This window comes from Aulonocara stuartgranti, assembly GCF_965226115.1.
Source record: "Aulonocara stuartgranti genome assembly, chromosome: 19".
Classification (NCBI taxonomy): Eukaryota; Metazoa; Chordata; class Actinopteri; order Cichliformes; family Cichlidae; genus Aulonocara; species Aulonocara stuartgranti.
In genome coordinates, this window is record NC_138955.1 from 10,991,673 (window position 1) to 11,010,685 (window position 19,013).

At 41.2% G+C, this 19,013-nt stretch overlaps 1 protein-coding gene across 6 annotated transcripts in view; it reads right to left on the minus strand.

Moving 5' to 3' along the window:
- The window catches only part of tnika (TRAF2 and NCK interacting kinase a), a 55,266-nt gene that overhangs the window by 7,558 nt on the left and 28,695 nt on the right, over positions 1-19,013 (minus strand). For 3 of the 6 annotated variants that reach the window (XM_082515599.1, XM_082515598.1, XM_082515602.1), the window contains exons 5-28: positions 18,415-18,525; positions 17,390-17,480; positions 16,906-17,036; positions 16,766-16,820; positions 16,214-16,292; positions 15,908-16,083; positions 14,218-14,284; positions 13,922-14,120; positions 12,199-12,315; positions 10,945-11,031; positions 9,736-9,945; positions 5,819-5,983; positions 5,403-5,669; positions 4,959-5,065; positions 4,684-4,799; positions 4,022-4,119; positions 2,920-2,988; positions 1,855-1,952; positions 1,612-1,714; positions 1,320-1,469; positions 1,119-1,215; positions 796-966; positions 545-688; positions 150-284 (exon numbers count right to left, since the gene is read on the minus strand). In XM_082515599.1, coding sequence (XP_082371725.1) covers positions 150-284; positions 545-688; positions 796-966; positions 1,119-1,215; positions 1,320-1,469; positions 1,612-1,714; positions 1,855-1,952; positions 2,920-2,988; positions 4,022-4,119; positions 4,684-4,799; positions 4,959-5,065; positions 5,403-5,669; positions 5,819-5,983; positions 9,736-9,945; positions 10,945-11,031; positions 12,199-12,315; positions 13,922-14,120; positions 14,218-14,284; positions 15,908-16,083; positions 16,214-16,292; positions 16,766-16,820; positions 16,906-17,036; positions 17,390-17,480; positions 18,415-18,525 — 3,043 coding nt within the window. Of the gene's footprint in view, positions 1-149; positions 285-544; positions 689-795; positions 967-1,118; positions 1,216-1,319; positions 1,470-1,611; positions 1,715-1,854; positions 1,953-2,919; positions 2,989-4,021; positions 4,120-4,683; positions 4,800-4,958; positions 5,066-5,402; positions 5,670-5,818; positions 5,984-8,853; positions 9,397-9,735; positions 9,946-10,944; positions 11,032-12,198; positions 12,316-13,921; positions 14,121-14,217; positions 14,285-15,907; positions 16,084-16,213; positions 16,293-16,765; positions 16,821-16,905; positions 17,037-17,389; positions 17,481-18,414; positions 18,526-19,013 lie in introns of all 6 variants that reach the window. The other 3 variants (XM_082515600.1, XM_082515601.1, XM_082515603.1) reach the window with 2 other exon arrangements.

Sequence of the window (19,013 nt, forward strand, 5' to 3'; positions counted from 1 at the left end):
TTCCAAGGTATTCGTCAAAATCAGCAGCAAATTATATTACCCATTTTAATTTTGGTTTATAAATTTCACAACAGGTTAGATAATACCACTTTAACTACAATGGCCCTTCAAATTAAACTTTATTTTTATTCATACAAACAGACACTTACCAACTTTATAATGCACACAGCCTTCCAGTTCTCCTACGGTAATCCAACCCTGCTTTTTCTCTACTTCTGGGTCATTATGTAATATTCTGTTCCTCAGCCAGGATAAATAGTAGACACGCAACTTATTCTTTTTCCCTGTGAAGGTAGGGGCAAACAGGAAAATGAAATCGATCAAATTAGTATTAAAATGATAATGAATTTTTTGTAAAACAAAAAATAAATTAATGAAAGAATCAAAAACAAATGACCTCTTTCTGTAAAAAATGAGATAAAAAGCTACTTACGAAACAGATTTTGTCAACATGTCTTTTACTACCTTAATGTCTGTTACAGAAAGTGTAACTTAAGGTACAGGTATGAGCGAGTTGTGCATACTGTATGCATATTAAACCTACCAGATATGGTGACCAACACATTGAGGCCCTCTAGTACATCCATCTGTAGGAAACGCCTTCTGGTGATCAGGTTATAAACTTTTCCCTGTCCACTTCGGTCGAGCAGCATGAGACCATTTTCTGTCCCCACTAGTAGATTCACACCTAAACGTGTACGGATAAGAGTTGGAGTCAGAGAAAAGCAAACAAAAGCACACAAATAGAATATTTTGCTTTCTGTAGTGGGTAAGATAAAGGCTACACCGTCCTACCCCAGAGTGCAGCACAAAGGATCTCGGAGTTAAAGCGTTTCTTGTATTTGCGGATCTCTGGCGTGTCACTGTGGGGTCTGATGTTGGTGGGGTTGACATTTACCACAGAGATCTTCCTGGCTTCATTTAGTCGTGCCTGCTCCTGCCTCAGCAGCTCATTGGCAAACATGGCTGCCAAGACAAAGACGAACAAAGACAGAAGGGAATATGTGATTTTGGCAACAATGATGACAGATAAGAAATGCCTTTTTCCACTAACAGCTGATTTCAAAGATGGAGTTCACTGACTGACATTTAACTAAAACTCTACACTATCCAACTACCTGCTGCTGAGTTCTCATTGTCATCACTTGGGGAGGTCTGATAGACCCGTGGATCAACGAATGGAGTAAATGATGCTTTGGACCCACCAACACCAAACTGTAAGACACAAAACAATCAGTAAGTCCAACAACAGTCTACCTAGTGTGACATAAACACACAGGAATCATTGTTAAAGTGTGCAATTTGTGCCCGTGTCTCACCTCAGCCATGTCGCTGAGCTCCTGCAGGGCTGTGGTGGGTGTCGCTGACGGGGAGTTGCTCTGTTGCACCAGGTCAGGGAGGTTACCATGGTTACCATGATTTCCAAACCCATTGCTCTCACTATGACCTCCTCTCCTCCTCTCCTCTGCCTGTGTGACAAATAAAGACATATAAATATCAAGAGAAGTTAGGAGAACAGAAAGATGAGCACAAAAGAATATATTGCTCTACAGCAATAACAGTTTTGTAAGTGTGTAAGCATGTTTGAGTGTGTGCATGCATATTCGTCACCTCTCTCATTACTAGAGTACTGTCCTTCGAGCTGTTATAGGCATCTCCCAGAGAGTCTTCTGTCAACCCTCCATATGACTCTCCACTACTCTGCACTGCTGGCCTGCAAGAAAAATACAGAGACTTAAATATTTACATTTAAAATTAAACCAACTACTATGCTACTGGCATTGTGCTAATCCCAAACCTACGAACACTAGCATGTCAAAGCAAAAGAGAGGAAACATGAAGGCGAAAACGTACATTATGCGGGGAATATCGCTCACAGCAACAGTTCCATCTGTCTCCCCATCTTCATCGCTGCTCTCTGATTCTTCACTGGAAGACGAGTAGTCTGTCACCTGTGTCAATGAACAAGACGTAGAGAGAAAAATTTACTTTCGAACCACTGAGAAGAAACACTGATGAGAGAAGATTTACGGTTGTATCTGATTCCCTCTAGAAGTCATTTAGACTGCACCAGATATATACGGTTTGGTTTATATTGTGCGATCAGTGAAGAATGTGGGAAAGAGAACACAGATCTTTCATGCTGTTCTGCTAATGTGCAGTTGGTGGCACTATTGCACAAATGCATCATCAATTTTGGCAACAACAGCAAAAATGAAATAGACTGCAAAATAGCAGATATGGATGCAAGTGTGGTAGTGGGGTATGGTTTCTGCTCAGCCGTGTAAAGAGAAGTGGGGCAGAGTGGTGCAGTCAGCAGTGTCAGTGAAGGCTGAAGAAAGTCATTATAGGTCAGTTATTATTATAAGTTGTTTTGCCTAGCAAGATCTTTTTCCCCCTTTTTTAATAGAAACAAATTAAGGATTTTTGTGAAGAAGAAATTGCACTGCAAACACAATTGTTAGATCTCATAGATACACATATTCTGTTCTTTTTAATATATATAAAAACATTTTTAACACAAAATAACAGTCACTTTTAAGTTAGGTGGAACCTAAAAAAAATGTTAAGCAATTCAAACAACTTGTAGCTTTACGATTAACCTGAGATTACTATAAATAAGCAAAAATATATTTAAAGCAATGTTTCTTTTAGACTGAATCCCATCGGCTAATTACAATTTAAAATTGTATTGTAGCAGTGGTCAGAGATATCTAACATGACAGAGTCTAATTTAAATTTGCACTGTTTAATAACGAACGAGAACTTTGTTTTGCCCGTTATCTCTACATGAAGATTTGTCACTACCATTCTACCTGATTAACGTCACAACATAAACAGGCTTTTAGCTTTGTCTATTTTCCATCCTCAACTTTTTATTTATGTTTGAATTTAGAGAATTTACAGTTGTCATTTTACCTTCACTGGAGGTCTGCTTCCCTCCTCTACCCTTAGTTCTCTGAGTTCCTTAGCTAATGCACTTAAGTCCTGTGAACAAAGGCAAAAGAGGAGAGAAAAGGTGATTTCATTCAGTCTCAGAACCTCAAGACTGAGAGACCAAATCACACACAACGGGCAAAGGAAACGGAGAGGGTCAAAGATTCAGACAAATAATGACCATCAAGACTAAAGGCCAACTTAATTGTTGTCACATAGCAATCCGAGCCTGTACACAAGAGCCGTGGAACAAGAGTGCTGATCTGGCAGTACACTTTAAAAAAATCTTAACAGTTAAATTCTAACTTTCAACATGAGGATTGATCAAAATCAGCACTTTCATTCACTCACAAGCAAGTACGACCCTTGAGAACACAAGTCATAAGAACAGAGAAAGACATATAATCAAGCTTTATAAACTACTGGAGTGCAGAATTACTCCACTCTACCAATCGCCCCCATGCCAACTGGCCCATGGTTCCTCCCCTCCCTCGCCTCCCCATCACCCAAGCAGATGGATCAGACCAAATCATGCAGACAGGGGGAGGATTATTACACACGGTGCGCTTACCAGCTCCTCCTGACCAGTAACCGTGATAATGGAGAAACAGGAAAAGAAATTCAAAGACTGTTCAGGTGCTTTGCAGTACACACATATTCACACACGCCCCCACCCAACACATGCAAACCCACACAGGCACGCATCCAAATATACACTCTCTCAGGTATGTGTGTAGAAGCACACATGCACTGCTATTGCCATTACACCCTGATATGTCAGCGTAAAAAGGAAACATCATCTTCTTGTGAAACCCACTAACTCCATCATGCCAGGGGAAGAAAAGGGCCTCTGAAGATCAAAGGAAAACCAGAATAAAGGAAACGGGAGGGGGGGCGCAATATTCACTAACCTCATCTATGGCTTTCTTATAGCTCTGAAGAATAGAAGAAGAAAGAGATGGGAAGAGAAAGAAAGATCAAGTGAATAGTAGAAAAAGAGAGGAGGAGGCCTGTAAAAGATTCCCAGAGAGGAGATGCCTGTGACAGAAAGAGGTTCTTTGTGTGTCTGTGTTGTTTGACTCACGGCAGGTCTGCTGGGTCTTGTTGACTCACGTCCCTCCTCCTGCTTGAGCTTTGCTTCTTGATTGGCTCCTAGAGGGGATCCCTCCTGCTTGCTTTGACCTACCAAAACAAAAAATGGCGATTAAAAGAAAATTAGCAGTTTAACTCAAATCTAGATATTAATTCACTGCGAAACTCGTTCATTAGAATTTTTTTTATTTTTCTCCATCTGTATTTATTCCATCTTTAAGACTGTTTTCTGTCAACAGAGTTGAAAAATAAATCCAACTAATATCAAGGTACTTCAACCTTTCTATGTGTTTGTCAGAGGGAAATCCATGCATATCTTAGATATCCCTCTGGCCTGTTGTTTGACACCTCGCTCTGCGCTTCTCTCTATCTCCCTCTCTCATTTCCTCTCTTCAACCTCTCCAGAGGCCCAGAGTAACAGGGCACATCAGACAGGTTGATCGGTGCAGAACTGCAATGTCCTGCTGATAGACTCGAAATCCATGTCAATGTATGTGGAGGTACGCATACACAGTATGTGTGATCCTCTGCCTACACATTGGTTTTTTTCTGGTTTACTTACAAGCATTCACTTGATGTTGATGTTTGCCAGATTAGGTTTTGTATGTGTCTTATGAGCCTGTATTATGTGTTTAAGAGCGTGAGGTTTTATACCTCTCCTCTCAGCTGAACCCCCCTGAGATGAAGGGGACGAGGAAGATGATGAGTTGGAAGAGGTTCTTTGCAGCATAGCGTCCAAAGAGAGTTCAGAGCGCCGCAGGTCAGGGTTGCTGAAAAAGGATGAAAGCAGACCTTTTAAATACGCAGTATCCTCATACAAAAGTACAAATAAATACAAGTTTTTATTTCTGTTTAAACACACTAAGGAATAACACATGGGAAATGTTACAGAAAGTAATTCAAAATCAGTTTGCTACTTTGCCCTTTACCTTGCCCTTATAAGCTGAGAACCTGTCCGAGGACCCAGACCTACTCCTCCATTAGGAGAGTTTTTCCTGACCAAGGCTGGGGAGATGGAAGTGGTCCGTTGGGGTACCTGGACAAACACAGAAACAAGATAAACTTTGCTTTTTCTCCTGGAAAAATGTTCAAAACATGTATCCTCGTCTTTGTAAAGTACACTACCGATCCATGGCAAAGAGGGAAATGGTAAAACACCATGATGTACAGTATAGCATGAATTTTGTCAAGCAGCTGGAGAGGCCAACATTCATTTAAAACAGGATTATTAATAAAATTGCAAGTATACTACACTATGCAATATTTAAACACAGAGTTCAAAAAATGCTGAAACAATAAATAAAAAGCATAAACACAGGTTAATAAAAGATACCAAATATTCTTAGCCTTCATTTCTGATTATGAATCTCAACCTTGGGTGGGATGTCCTCCTCTCTCAGCCAAGCGGTTCTGTCCCGATCCCGATCTCGATCCCTGTCACGGTCCCGTTCCTCCCTGCCAGCATTGCGCTGTGGAGGTCCCGGGGTGTCAGAAGTGGGGTCTGAGTTCTGACGAGGCATCTCAGGCCTGGGGGAGCCCACACTCACACTCTCACTGAGAGCTGAGTCTTTCTGGTCCTGCAGAGACTGAGAGCCAGACATGGAGCTAGTGTGGGTTTTCACAGGAACCAGGTGAGCCATCTGTGGGGATAAACACATTGATGAAGTCAGAGTTTAACAGTGTGAGTGAAATGGACAAAGGATGGTTAAGGGTGAGGTGGACAACAATATGTGAGAGAAGGCACGAAAGGTGAAAGTGCCTCTTTTTGCGCGCGCGCACACACACACACCTGTGGTTCGTTGGAACGGTGGATGGGTGGGGTGCGGGCAGGCTGCATGCCCCCACTGCTGAAGGACTCGGAGCGGGGTGGGAGGGAGGGGTCGGAGATGCGGTTGGACACTTTGTGCTGCAGTGCTGGAGAGCTCTGCCTGTTCAGCTTAGATCGCTCCTCCACCTGAGGCAGGTCACATACGACTGTTACTCACAGTGAAGCACACAACACAGCCAGTCACCATGTATGATCCACAATGGGCACCACCCACACACCCATGCACCTCTACAAGCCACTAGACAATCTTAAACATCACTCTTCTCTGCGGTGACAACAACCGCAATGTAGAAGTGTGCGACTGATGGATTGATGGATATTACATAAGAAATTTACGAGAGCCTCTCTTTATATTGCACATTGTTTTAATGACATGATAGGACTCTGCGTGACTAAGTGAAGTCTTGTTTTTCGAGTTAAAACCAGTCTTAACCGTCTCTTCTATGCAATAATAACACAGGTGAGCCATGCCAGACTTCCACAGAAGCCCTTATCAGGGTAAACCAGCAGGCCAACAATAACACAAAGATTTTGTTTTGCACAAAGAATAGGTTTTTTATTCACAAACAGATTGGGCGTCTGACTAATTTATGTCTCAATTAAGTTGTTTGTGGTGTCGTTTCTCCATGTTGAGGAGTAAGAGTGTCTGATGGCTGTAGTGAAAGTTTAAGTATAGCTTCTAATCTGCTTTATCAGATGCCACATTCAAAACAGAATAAAAGAACCACGTAAGCACAACGCAATGTTGAAGTGTTTGTGTAATTCCAGTCCGTTTCCACTGAACTGTGCTCACGTGTGTCAAAGTAAATACATCTGTGTGTGAAAGGGGCAGGAAGCTCCTCTTGCCAGTGTAATCTGATTATCAGATTATCTGCTGTGCAATAGGAGAATGTTCCAAGGGATACGCCCAGCTGCCAAAATCACACTTTTCCACTCTAAACACTCTACCCATCTGTAGTTTCAGGGTTGAGTGATGGCTCAGCGGGTTCTAGTTTCAACAGCCCCAAGGTAAACAAGAGTGCCTTTCTCTTTAAAAGCTTTCTCTAAATCCACAGGAGCTCACATAATCTAGCAGGATTATTTCAGATTATGACCTGGTTCAAAACAACTATGCGATACCGAGCCATTCCTCAAATCTGTTAGGTGCCTGCTACAAGGTCAACTACAACGTTGCAACTTTGACATCTACAGCATCAAACAGCTTTTGTTAGTTCCTTGAATGAAATGCAACTACGGATGATGGAATCAGATTTAGACAAACAGTCTGCAAATAACTGAAAGAAAAACATTCAGTGGTTTAGGCGAAGTACTGCTGAGATCGAAGTTTGATCTGTGGAGTGTAATCAAGGTTAGTATATTGACTAAACAACAAGAAAAGAGAGATTAGAAAAAGATGAAGAAAAACCTTTTGGGTAGTGCATATTTCATTTTTTTGTGTTTGTCATAAGTTTACCACCCAAAAACTCTTTCTATTACAGAGAGAAGAGAATATTGGAGGTTAGCTGTTGGCAATGTTGCATCTACATACAGAAAAAAATACTGTATGAGATGAGGAAGAAGAATAGGTCGCCAGAAAGGCATCTCGGGTTTATTAAAAGGATCCCACCACCACTTGGCCAGCACCCATCACCAGGCTAGGATATGATTTACTGGTTGACTGACCTAACTGGAAGATGAGATGGGTGGGTTTTCCCTGATGCCATCAAATCCAAGATATCTAGAAGTAGGCTCATCACGGTGCCCTCTGGGAAACTGGGTGGCAGGGGCATTGAGGGGGCAGGCAGGGGGGAATGAGTGGTCTAGCTAACTAGGCTACTGTATCTACAAAGTGGTATTAAACTATAACTGAACACAGGCACCTCTCCCCTTGATCTTAAGCCCATAAATAATACGAGCTATATAAAATGAATAATTAAATGTGTTACTAACAGTAAGAAGAATATATATATAAGCTTTATAGGGACAAAAGTGGAAATGTACCTTTTACTGTCTGTATGCTTGAGTATGAACATTCTGCATGTATCCAATTGTACCTCTGTCTTTGTGGGAAATTTGGTACTTTTGACTGTTATGTCAAGCAGTGTTTTAGAAATTTATCAAGGTCATATCTGAGCCATAGAAGTAATACAAAAACTTGATATGCTCCAGTAGTTAAAATGAGTAGAGTGGAGCATTTATGTAATCACAAATATAGAAGTACAAGTGCGCGTGCGTGTGTGTGCGTGTGTGTGTGTGTGTGGTCTTATATACATGTGCTGGAGCAGAGTCTAGCACTCTGTTGCTCCAACAGACCTGGCGATCTGGGATTGGGATCCAAAGGGAGAGCCTTGTGGGGAGCAGTGAGGTGAACTGTTAGGAAATGACGTTTGGTTAGGCAAGACTAAGGTGGGGTAATAAGGAGATTCTGTGTTGAACCCAGGGCTCTCAGGGGAGAATGGAGGAGAGAAGAAACTGCTGGATGGCGATACTGGGGATGTGGACGGCGACACTAAGGATGTGGAGGACTGTGTGCGGAAAATTTGAGAAGAGCTGCGAGGAGAAAGGCACAACCAAGGGGATGGAGAGTTTGAACTCATTGAAATAATATTATTCATGCTTCTTTTTAGTAACCCTGCAGGGGCAGAAGCACTAAGATCACACATAGAGGAACTACCTCTAATTGCATGTTCCCTCCATGTCTCAGAGGTCATGCCCCTATCGGAAAGAGGGGAAAGTAAGTGATTGTTATCAGGGACTTGGAGAAGATTGCTACTGCTGGGAGCAGGTGAGTAGGAGTTCCTGTGTTTAGATAGGGCAGAACAGAGAGCATTTGCAGGGAAGGACTGAGAGAGTAGGTCAGTTTGGTCAACTGCCTTTGAGTCCAAGTGCATTGTAAGGCTGTCATGGCTCACGCTTTGCCTCAACGATTTGTGCCATCCTCCCGGATTATAAAGCTCTATGTCTACATCTATTCTATTGCAGGGTGAGTGTGACCTGCCACGTCGATGGGCACTAACCATTAAGGACACGGGTTTGGAAGGCGTGGGATTCTGGGTCTGTCCTGGAGATATCGGATGAGGTCGAGCCTTAAGCTGTGACTCTTGAGACATTAGCTCCTTAATGGTTGGCTGACTTGTGACAGATAGACATCTATCTCTATGCTTCCCATTTTGACTGCTAGGCTCTGGTAGATAACACGAGCCTTGTTTGGGGCTCTTGACAGGACCTTTATTGAGCCCTTGGTCAACAGACTTACTGTGCTCTAGGACATACCCTGGGCTACGCCCCCTTCGATTGTGTTTCTGAGCTCTAAGTTCTTTGACCTGCTGGCTTATCTCCAGCTTCAACTCTGGATCTAGGGGTTCACCAGGGTCTACTGAAATACATATATGGGGAAGCTGGCTGGAGAGAAGCTGGGGAGAATGAGACAGAGTACGCTTAGGCGCCTGAGGTCTAGATTGGCCGTGAGAGCTAGAAGTTTGAGGCTGGTTGAATGACTGATGATGTCGAAGGCGGGAACGAGGTGGGTTACCATGAGCATGCTGCTGCTGCTTCGGGACCTAGGGGTCACAGTCAGAGGACATTAAGCAACACAGACACACACAAAGCACACTTCACAGCGTAATTATTAAAGAAACAGAATTCATTTTAAAAGGGTGTTTCGATTCAAAAAGCAAAGTTTCTCCACTACTCTCCTCACAAAGTTCCTGCTTCTAGTACAACCTGCTAAATAAGATAACCACAATGCAAGAAGGCAACTGGTTGAGGTTCACTTTAAATACATTATTGACATCAGCATAAAAACATTTAGTACACAGACCTGGTGCTCAGAACCTTTCTTCATGGAAGACAAGCAAGTTCAAAAGACCATGCATAGCTTTGCATGCCATGTATATTACCTCTTTAGCCCAGGCAGGCTTGTCGTTAGGATTAACGACATCCTTATAGTGGTAAAGCGGTTTCTTCTCTGCTTGTCTTCCCTCCTGCTGCTGCTGCTGCTGTTGTTGCTGCTGCTGCTGTAAAGACACCAGGTAGGCTCTCTCCTGCTGGAGCTGCCTCTGTAGCCGCTCTGCCTGCCGCTGCTCCTCAATCTGCTTGCGCTTGTACTCCTGAAGAAAGAAAGGTAGAGGGTGAATGGCAAGAAGGAAAGAGATGAGAAACAAAAAAGAGGAAACTATTTTATATGGGAGCAAAGACACAAAGACAAATTAGCACAAGGGAAAACGGCTGAGGCAGATGAGGTACCAGTAGATATCGACACAAAATTTAGGTCAATAGGTATTACGGAACTTTCAGTGCATTTATAAAGTCAGGTAGAAAAACAGTGGATGCGTATTCTAATGATCATTATCCCTCCCTACATGTGCAGAATTTAAGGGTTCAGAATGGCTTGAATAAATGGGAGGAAAGTCCATACACAATATTTCCCTTTTGATTGTATTTGAAAATACTTTTTGTGTGACACAGTCTTCCACATAGTGTCAGATTTGAGTCATGCATTCACATAACAGACCTGACAAACATACAAACTGACCATTGGATTAACCCAATATGGAACACAAACAGACTTTCTACATATAGCTCTGGCAAAAAACCAAACAAAATCTGCAGGAAAAACAGGGAAGAGGAATGTAAGTATTGGAGCGATGGGCACAAGAATAATGACATAGCACAGCACTGGATTTTGGCACTAGGGTCATTTTTGTGGCCTTTGGATCTCAAAAGGTTTCCTTTCAAACTTGTCAGTCTTCAATTTTTAGCTCTAAAGTGCATGAGTGATGCAGTATACAAATACTAAAAGGAAATACTCTTAAAAAAAGAGCAGGGCACTGAGGAAAACAACAGTGTCCTACATTTTCTTTGCATGACATAACAGGGCAGTCAAAACAGAAGTCTTTTTTTCTGTAAAATCCTTTGAGATCCAGCCAACTAAATGATACTGCACATGCGTTCAGTGATCCGAATCAATTTCAGAGGAAAATGTTTTTGCTCAAATCCGTAGCTAATAGGCCAAAGAATATATATTCCATTCAGGTGCATGCAGTGGGGACAGGGATCACACAGCACAGTTGGGGAGCAGTTGTAGCACGTGGGAGGGCTGTGGTTACCAGCAGTAATGCCTGTTCCTGCAGTAGCTGCTGCTGGAGAATCTCTAACTGCCTCTGTTCCTCTTCCAGCTGTCTACGGATATACTCCTGAGCAGCACGACGGCACAAGGAGATAGAAATAGATTGAGAGAAAAATCTGGAGATCTGAACATTTATATACAGGCAGAGAAGAAAGCTAAAGACAGAAAGGGGGGAACAGAATAGAATAGAGAATATAATCTCCTGTGGTTCTTTTCAATGAGGAGAAAAGATAATAATAAAAGATATTATATCCTCAAACAATTTTAATGTGTTACAAAGGGAAAATGAGAAAAAAAAGAGATTGAAGTTATCTTTTCAAAAGACTTGAGAAGCGTGGCGGGAGAGCAGCAGAGCGATAAACATTGAGTAGGATAGACAAAAAATACAAGGCTGAACTGCAGTTCAGGTTCACAGAGAGGACAAGAGAAAAAGATGTTAAAAGAGAGAAAGAGACAAGTAAGAGGAAAGATACAGAACAATCAAACTGCATGCATCTATAAAAAACTCTAAAATTGTCCATCCCCATAACGCTGCAAAAATTTCTATGCTGAAAATGCCGCAACAGCTTTCTTTGCATTCTAAAAAAAGGTGCAAAGTAATATCTCATGGGAGGGGCTCTACAATTTTGTTATGTAATATTTATATTTTTGCCACACAAACAAGCCGTGGATTTAGAGTTTCCACGAAGGTTTTTGGCACCTCTATCCAATGTAACAACTTTTAGTGCTTTTATGTTCTATACTTTTACTTTTTGAGGTTTTTTATCAAAACAATGGCATGCGGCTGATGAAGCTAGAAAAAAATAAATATTAATTTTGACATAACAAATACTGAAGAAAAACAAAACACTGAGGGACAAGCTGTGGATTTAGAGAAAGAAACTCCGGGGATGAGTTTCCACCAAGGCTTTAAGCAACCTCTGTGTAATGTAACAGTGCTTTTAGTTCTGCACTTTTAATTTTGATTCATGACTCAAACATTGAGCTTCTATATATAATTATATAATTTTATATTAGCAAGTGATGAAGCCAGATTAAAAATAAAGATTAATTTAAAACAGCATTACAAATGTACAAATAAAGAAAGAAATGTCCTTTCCTATTATGTAACTGTATTATACCAATGTGTAATTAGTTTGAGGAATTCTAGGCTAACTCCCAACATCGTGGTTCACATATCTGTTGCATTACATTGTCGCACGACAAATACATGTTTTGCAGTACAAGTATGGACCTGTTCTCTTTCTGCATGCCTCCTCTCCTCTTCTCTACGGAGCTGCTCCATTTCCTCATAACGTCTTCTCTGTTCCCTCTCTTGCTGTTTCCTCAGCTCACGCTCACGCTGCTGTTGCTGTTGTCAGGAAAGCAGGGACGCACAAAGATTAAGGATCATCACAGTGAACACAAATCAGGAAATCATGTTTGTTTGGCACACTTTTTTTGGGTACGTGTTACAACTTCTAGGATAATAACACAGGAAATGAGTATACAAACATATGCGGGCTCAAATTCTAACTAATGTGTGTATTTGGTCACGCGTACAAAGACACAGACACCATTGAAGTGGTGGGTTCATGTAAGTTAAGTCTAGTCATGGTGCTTAGAGGTGCATTGGAAGGCAAATCCTTGGGGAAACCCACAGAGAGCACACAGATTATGGGCTAAGGATTTCCTTCTGTAAGCCTGCTCTCTGGAACTAAGAAAGGGACATTGGGGAACAAGCTCTGACTGTGTCTGTGTAAGTGTGTGTATAAATGTCATTCTTTCTCTACCAAAATTGTGTTTTGCAAATTTAAATATGTGGAACCAAATATTCTTTCCTATAGATAATAAACTATTTGACAGAGGACACAAACATTATTGAAAATGGTTCAATTAGAAACATTATTTACATAGTAGTGATGTTAATTTGTGGTGACTGTTAATTTAGAAAAAAATACCTGAATTTGTCAGATGTATTGCTAATAAGTAAACTAGGTTATTGATGGTAACATGCTTACATATTTTCTGTAGATAAATGTAATTCAGCTGAGGTGGGGCCCAAAGGTTGTAATTAAACCAACTACTCTATTTGCACCACTTCCAAGTAGTTCTATATTCACGTTTGATTTAATGAATAGCATTTTTGCCATTTTTGTGTACTCATTCAGTTTGTAGCATATCTTCAAAATTTCAATATTTGCACGCATGCCCCAGCAATACATTCATAAAACCGCTCCAAGTGGCACACCCAAAGCCACACTATTTAAACCTGTCACGACTGATTTCATAAAGCTCGCTCCCAGTGTTGGTAAGAAATATTGTCTTATTATGGCTGAGACGTTATATCTGGGTGGAGGCCTTCGCAACATGAAACAAAGATGTCATAGCAAAAGCACTGTTGATAGAGGTCGTTCCCAGATGGGTAACTCCCACAAAAGTTGATAATTGTTCACAATTTGTAAGTATAGCTGTCAGACAGCTAGGCTTGGACTTAACACATCATTGTTCTTTCATCCAGCTAGTGGAGGAGCCATGAAACAAGAGAAGCATCCATTGAAACAGAAGCCATTAAATATTACGAAGAGACTGGCCTTCAATCATTTTCAGTCCCTTTGAAATCCTGTTTTGGAAAACTTTAGTGATGGTGATGGGTATTGATAAGCATTGATTATTACCATTTATATGCAAATATCCAAACAAGTTTTTGCATTCTGTTTGTAATTAAACTGGACACTGACTAACAGTGTCTGATTAACAGATGCTGCAAAACAAGAACAATTAAAAGCTGACATTCCTTAGACTTTCCAATGAATTTTGGATCGTTTTTTTTCTTCTTCTCCTTCTTTTTTTGTTGGTTTATGACCTACTATATTTTGTAGTTTAAAATTTTTATGCATGTGTATCTTTGTAGCTTTTGTTGTTTGAAAAGCTACAGTATACTTTCAAAGCCTTGCCTTCACTTCATTCTCTCTTACTTCTTCCAGTCGCCTCCTCTGCTCCTTTTGCTCTTCGATGCGTTTCTGTCTCTCAGCCAACAGTAAGCGCTTGTGCTCCTCATTCTGCTGTTGCTCCAGCTGTTGCCGCCGTTGGGCCTCTGAACGCTCCTTATTGGCGAGCTGTAGGCGCAGGAAGTCTCGCCTCAGGGTTGACTCCCCGGGGATGTTGATGATGGAGCTGGAAAGGTGGACAGTGAAAAAGACCAAGTCTATGTTGGGTGAAGTTGGGCAGAACATGTTAATGTTCATATCTGCGCATTTGTAAAAACACTGACCTCGGGTCACAACTGTCTCTGTCTTCATCCTCCTCTTCACTGCCACTATACTCATATTCTGTTTCATCTGGTAGGCAGGGAGATAGAGTGAGGCAAGTAAGAATGAATAAAAAAGAAGCAGCAAAGAGTAAAAACAATAAAACCTTAGTAAGGTAATAAGCAGCACAGAGCAAAGGCACTTCACGTTCTGAATTTTTCACTTTAACTACCTCTGTTCGTAACAAATTGCTCACGTTTTTGCCATTCCCAGATCATCGTCACTTCAAGGCACATTCTCTTAGCCACTGAATAAGAGTATAAATTGTCATTTTACTGTGTGCGGTGGGGTGGAGAACATTAGCTCAGAGCTCCTTCAGTCAAAAAGGGCCTTAAAAAACAGCAGTCATATAAAAGGCCCAGCTCTTCCTCAGACGCATGCACATGGACTGGTCCTCTGAATGTGACAAAGTGACAGCTGGAGAAGTCACAGCCTCTACAATGGCAAGATATTTCGATACATCATCCCGACGTCCGCTCTGCAGTGTGTTGTTTCCTGAAGCGGTTAATGTCGTTCTTTCTGGTGCAGTACTTTATGCGAGTGCCAGTCTATCACTCCGACACTCGCCAGTGTGTGTTTGTGTCATAATGGAGTTTAATGGAAGTCTGTCACTTTTATTTTCTGCCTTGTTGAAAACCATGAAATCAACGGCATAAGTGAGAATTTGTGCATTTGTCTGAAAGTGTTTAACAGCTCATCCTTAAAGTGAAACATTATTCATAATGTGACTGCGTATCTCTGAGAAAGTATCTCAGTCATACACTAAATCTGTGTGCTTGCTGTTTTTCAGCTGGAAAGATTTAATATGCTTAAATCTTGCTGTTACTGGTCTATATTAGTGGCGGTGTTCATTGTGCTGCAGTCAAATGAGCCTGATTTCTTTTTACTTACTAGGCATAATAGACATGTAATAAGTCCATGTGAACGCACTATACTGCTGCTTCACATTTCACTTACAACAACTTTGGTCAAAGAAAGATTGCTATTTCCATCTCTAGTAGTTTATTTTTGATACTAATAACGTGAAGCCACCCCACCCTTCCCACATATATGGAAACCAGTAGTGAGACTCGCTTAAGCAGGGCTGTCAGTTTCAACCAACATGTGGTTCACTGCATTTATTAAAATGTAGAATCAGAGGGAGGCCAGGCTGAAAAGCAGCTTGTAGTGGCAAACATGACTGTATCCAGGCTAAAACAAGTTAAATAGTGTGTTATTTAAAAGATTTGCCAATAGGATGATAGGATGTATCAGCTAACCTATCAGCGTATGTGTGCTGGCACTGACATGTTGTCATCAGCTAAGGAACCAAGATGGCAGGTTAAGTCTGACGTTTAGTTACGCCTGAAGTAATGCTACGCTCAATTAAAAATAAAGCAAGATAACCAAATCTTTATTGATCTTAACTACTTGTGCCAAAATATATTTGGAGCATGTGCCAAGAATTACACTTTGAAAATACTAGAAAGCACAGGTGTGTCCAAATGAATAGAAACTACAGCTTGGAGGGATGAGTCACAGTGGGGCATAATTCAGAGAAAACATTTTAATATCCTAGTATGTCACTCCAATTAGTGTAAGCATAACTTTCACTTTGTTGTCTGCATGCAGAATCCAAACATGCACACATCTACAACACAGTTTGTCGCTCACCCCTCTCTCCTCTCTTCTTCTTGGTGCGGTCGATGTGATCCTTCAGCTGGATGCGAATTTGCCTCTCATTGGGCAGGTCCTTGATGAATGGGTGTTTGAGGAGCTGCTCTGTGCTGGGTCTCTGGCTGTGGCTCTTTACTAGACAGCTCTCTATGAATGACTGGAACTTCTTTGACCTGAACACACGTACACACACGTCTCAGCAAAAATGAAAAAAAAAAAAACCTTTCGCTGTTTCTCTGCTACTGGCACTGCTGCTCTGAAGTATCTGCAAACACGAACTGCAATTATGTGATACACACTCACCACTTCTTTGACTTGAGTCTGGGGGCAGGGTTGCGTGGAATGAGGAAGAGGGCTCTCATTGGATGCATGTCACAGAGTGCTAAAGGTTCAAAATAAGAGAGATGCGAATGCTTTTAGGTATTTGTATTAAACATTATCATGGCATATAGTCAGAGCCAGCATGCTAATAATCGCTCAACTATATCAAAACAAAATTAGGTCCTTTCTGCAGATTGTGATCAGTTATAAACTGTAGCTTGAAAATAAGTTATTTTTTACTGAACCAAAATTAACTGAAGGGTGGATACAAGGCCTGTCACCTTAATGATGACAACTGTGTTCAAATACCTCAAAGAGGAAAATAACGCATAACAGACCAAACTCTGGGCAGCGGCCCAACAATGTGACACATGATTTTATATCCACTCCTTTGCCTTCGTTAAAATTATGACTTAAAATGGGTTGGAGTATCCTGGACTGAATAATGATCTGACTCCTGATTACAGTGATCTACTGTGGAAGCACTAAGAAATGATGTGTAACAGAGACATAGGTTATTCTTTGGGTACGTACGTGGTGCTCCCTCAGCCATCTCTATTGCGGTGATTCCCAGTGACCATAAATCACTCTGCAAAAGAAACACAAATAGCACAAGTCATCGAAATCCTTAGTGGGTTTACGAATCTTTAGAGGAAAGGTGATTGAAAAATCACCTTGAAGTCATATGTGGCCTCAGGGTTCTCGTCACAGGCAATAACCTCTGGCGCCATCCAATATGGTGTCCCAATAAATGTGTTTCTCCTTCCTACTGTTCTGTCCAACTGGGCTGAAACCCCAAAGTCCACTAGAAAGTCATGACACAAATACACACACAGACAAAACCAGTGAGCTTTACTGAATTCCATGAGAGAGAACATACCCTACAATAGATAGCCCAGTTTACAAATGCACACATACAGATCCCATCTTGGTTTTAATAAGAGAGAGAGCAAGTCATGTCTTCAGCAGTTTGCATCATGGACAGTGGCAGAGCTACAAACGGTTTTGTAATTTGGCATCCAGCATAAAAGAAGCAGGAAAGACAAAGACACACACACACACACACACACACATCTGAACCATCTGAAACTTTATACTCCATACTGCCCTCCCAATCCTGAAGCAGTTTTGTGAAGTGGAGTTAGATGACAGACTGACCTAGCTTGACCTCTGCATTCTCAGTCAGCAGGACGTTCTGTCCCTTGATGTCTCTGTGGATGACCTTGTGCTGATGGAGATGAGTCAGACCCTGCAGACAATGACAGAGACACAAAGTGAAGGAAAGCTCTGTAACAATGAGCCAAATCGTGACAATTATTACATAAAACACTCATTTCCAAAAGGAAGTGTCCTTGAGCAAGACTATCAGCTCTTGGGTTAGAGCTATGGAACTAAACGTGATCTGTACTTCTAAAAAGTTGCATTGTTGCATTGATTTGAAATCAAGCTGTAAGATGGAGAAATTGGTAGAAACTGCGGGGAAAAAATGTTAAAAGCACTGAGGGATGAAAGAAGAAGAAAGAAAAAAATGTGACGGGGCAGAGGCAGCAGAAAGAGCGAAAACAGAAAACACAACATGAGGCGAGAAATGAGGGTTGGGAAAAAAAAGAAAGAAAAAAAGTGAATAAAAAGAAATCATTGTTCAGAGCAGCACTGTGCTTAACTGACAAGATGCAGTGATACTGCTGTTTTCTGTTGGAGACATCAGCCCTCGGCAGCTAAAACGTACCATAACAGATAGCAGAGACAAGATGTGGTAGAATGGGTACTATTTCCCAAGAAGAACAGTTCATAACAGAGACATCATAGAAACCAATCAGCGTCTGATTGCTCTCAAATAACAGGCTGGGCATCGATAATTTAACACACAGTCATTTAAAAGAAGTATAAAGGTTTTGAACCAAGAATTGTCGCATATAACTATCCCCGTGCGTACTTTATGAGTTTAAGACAATGTGGGGTTTTTTCAGTTTGGATTATGCCCTTTCAAGAATCAGCCCTTTTGAAATTACTCTCTGATTTTCCACTATAGTGACAGATTGATGCGGTTTTCAATGACTGTCGGCAGGCTCACTTGCTCTTGCATCAGTCTTTGAGAACAAAGAAAACAAACAAAATCAGAGAATCCAGAAAAAAAATATTTCATTTCTCTGAAAGAGAAAGCTGCCAACAAGGTTACTTACCCTGAGAATCTCTCTGCAGATGTAAGCAGTCCATTCCTCTTTCAGAGAGTTGCCCTTGGTGTTCTTGATCAAGTCTGTCACTGAGCCAGCTCCACAGAACTCCATGACCAGCTACATGCACACATGCACACATATGCAGATACAAGGTCAATTACTGACTGGAAGCAAGCGACCTTGTCTTTATCTTTTCTAACCCAGTAACTCTCATAAAGCAACCTCCAATACCAATTGTTTACTTATGAATGTAATCTTTTCTTCTGCATTCTGCTTAACTGACCAATAACACTTTTCTTTTTTCCTTATTATCAAAGTACGAGAGAGCCAATATTATACAGTCAGGTCATTAATAAATGTGCATCAATAGTTCCAAGCCTGTTGGGAGGAAACTGTAGCAAAGCCAAGTAATTCTGTGCATGTGGAGATTAAGGAATCACATTTTTGGCTGGAAAGTAAGAAAACCTTGGCGACACTCTCTTTGATGTGTTCATATAACATTTATAGTCCAGTACTAACACATGTGCATACAATCAAAGAGCCATGTCCCACTTTACCAGCTCTAGTAATAGAGCAGTACACGTGTAGCTCACACACACTGACAC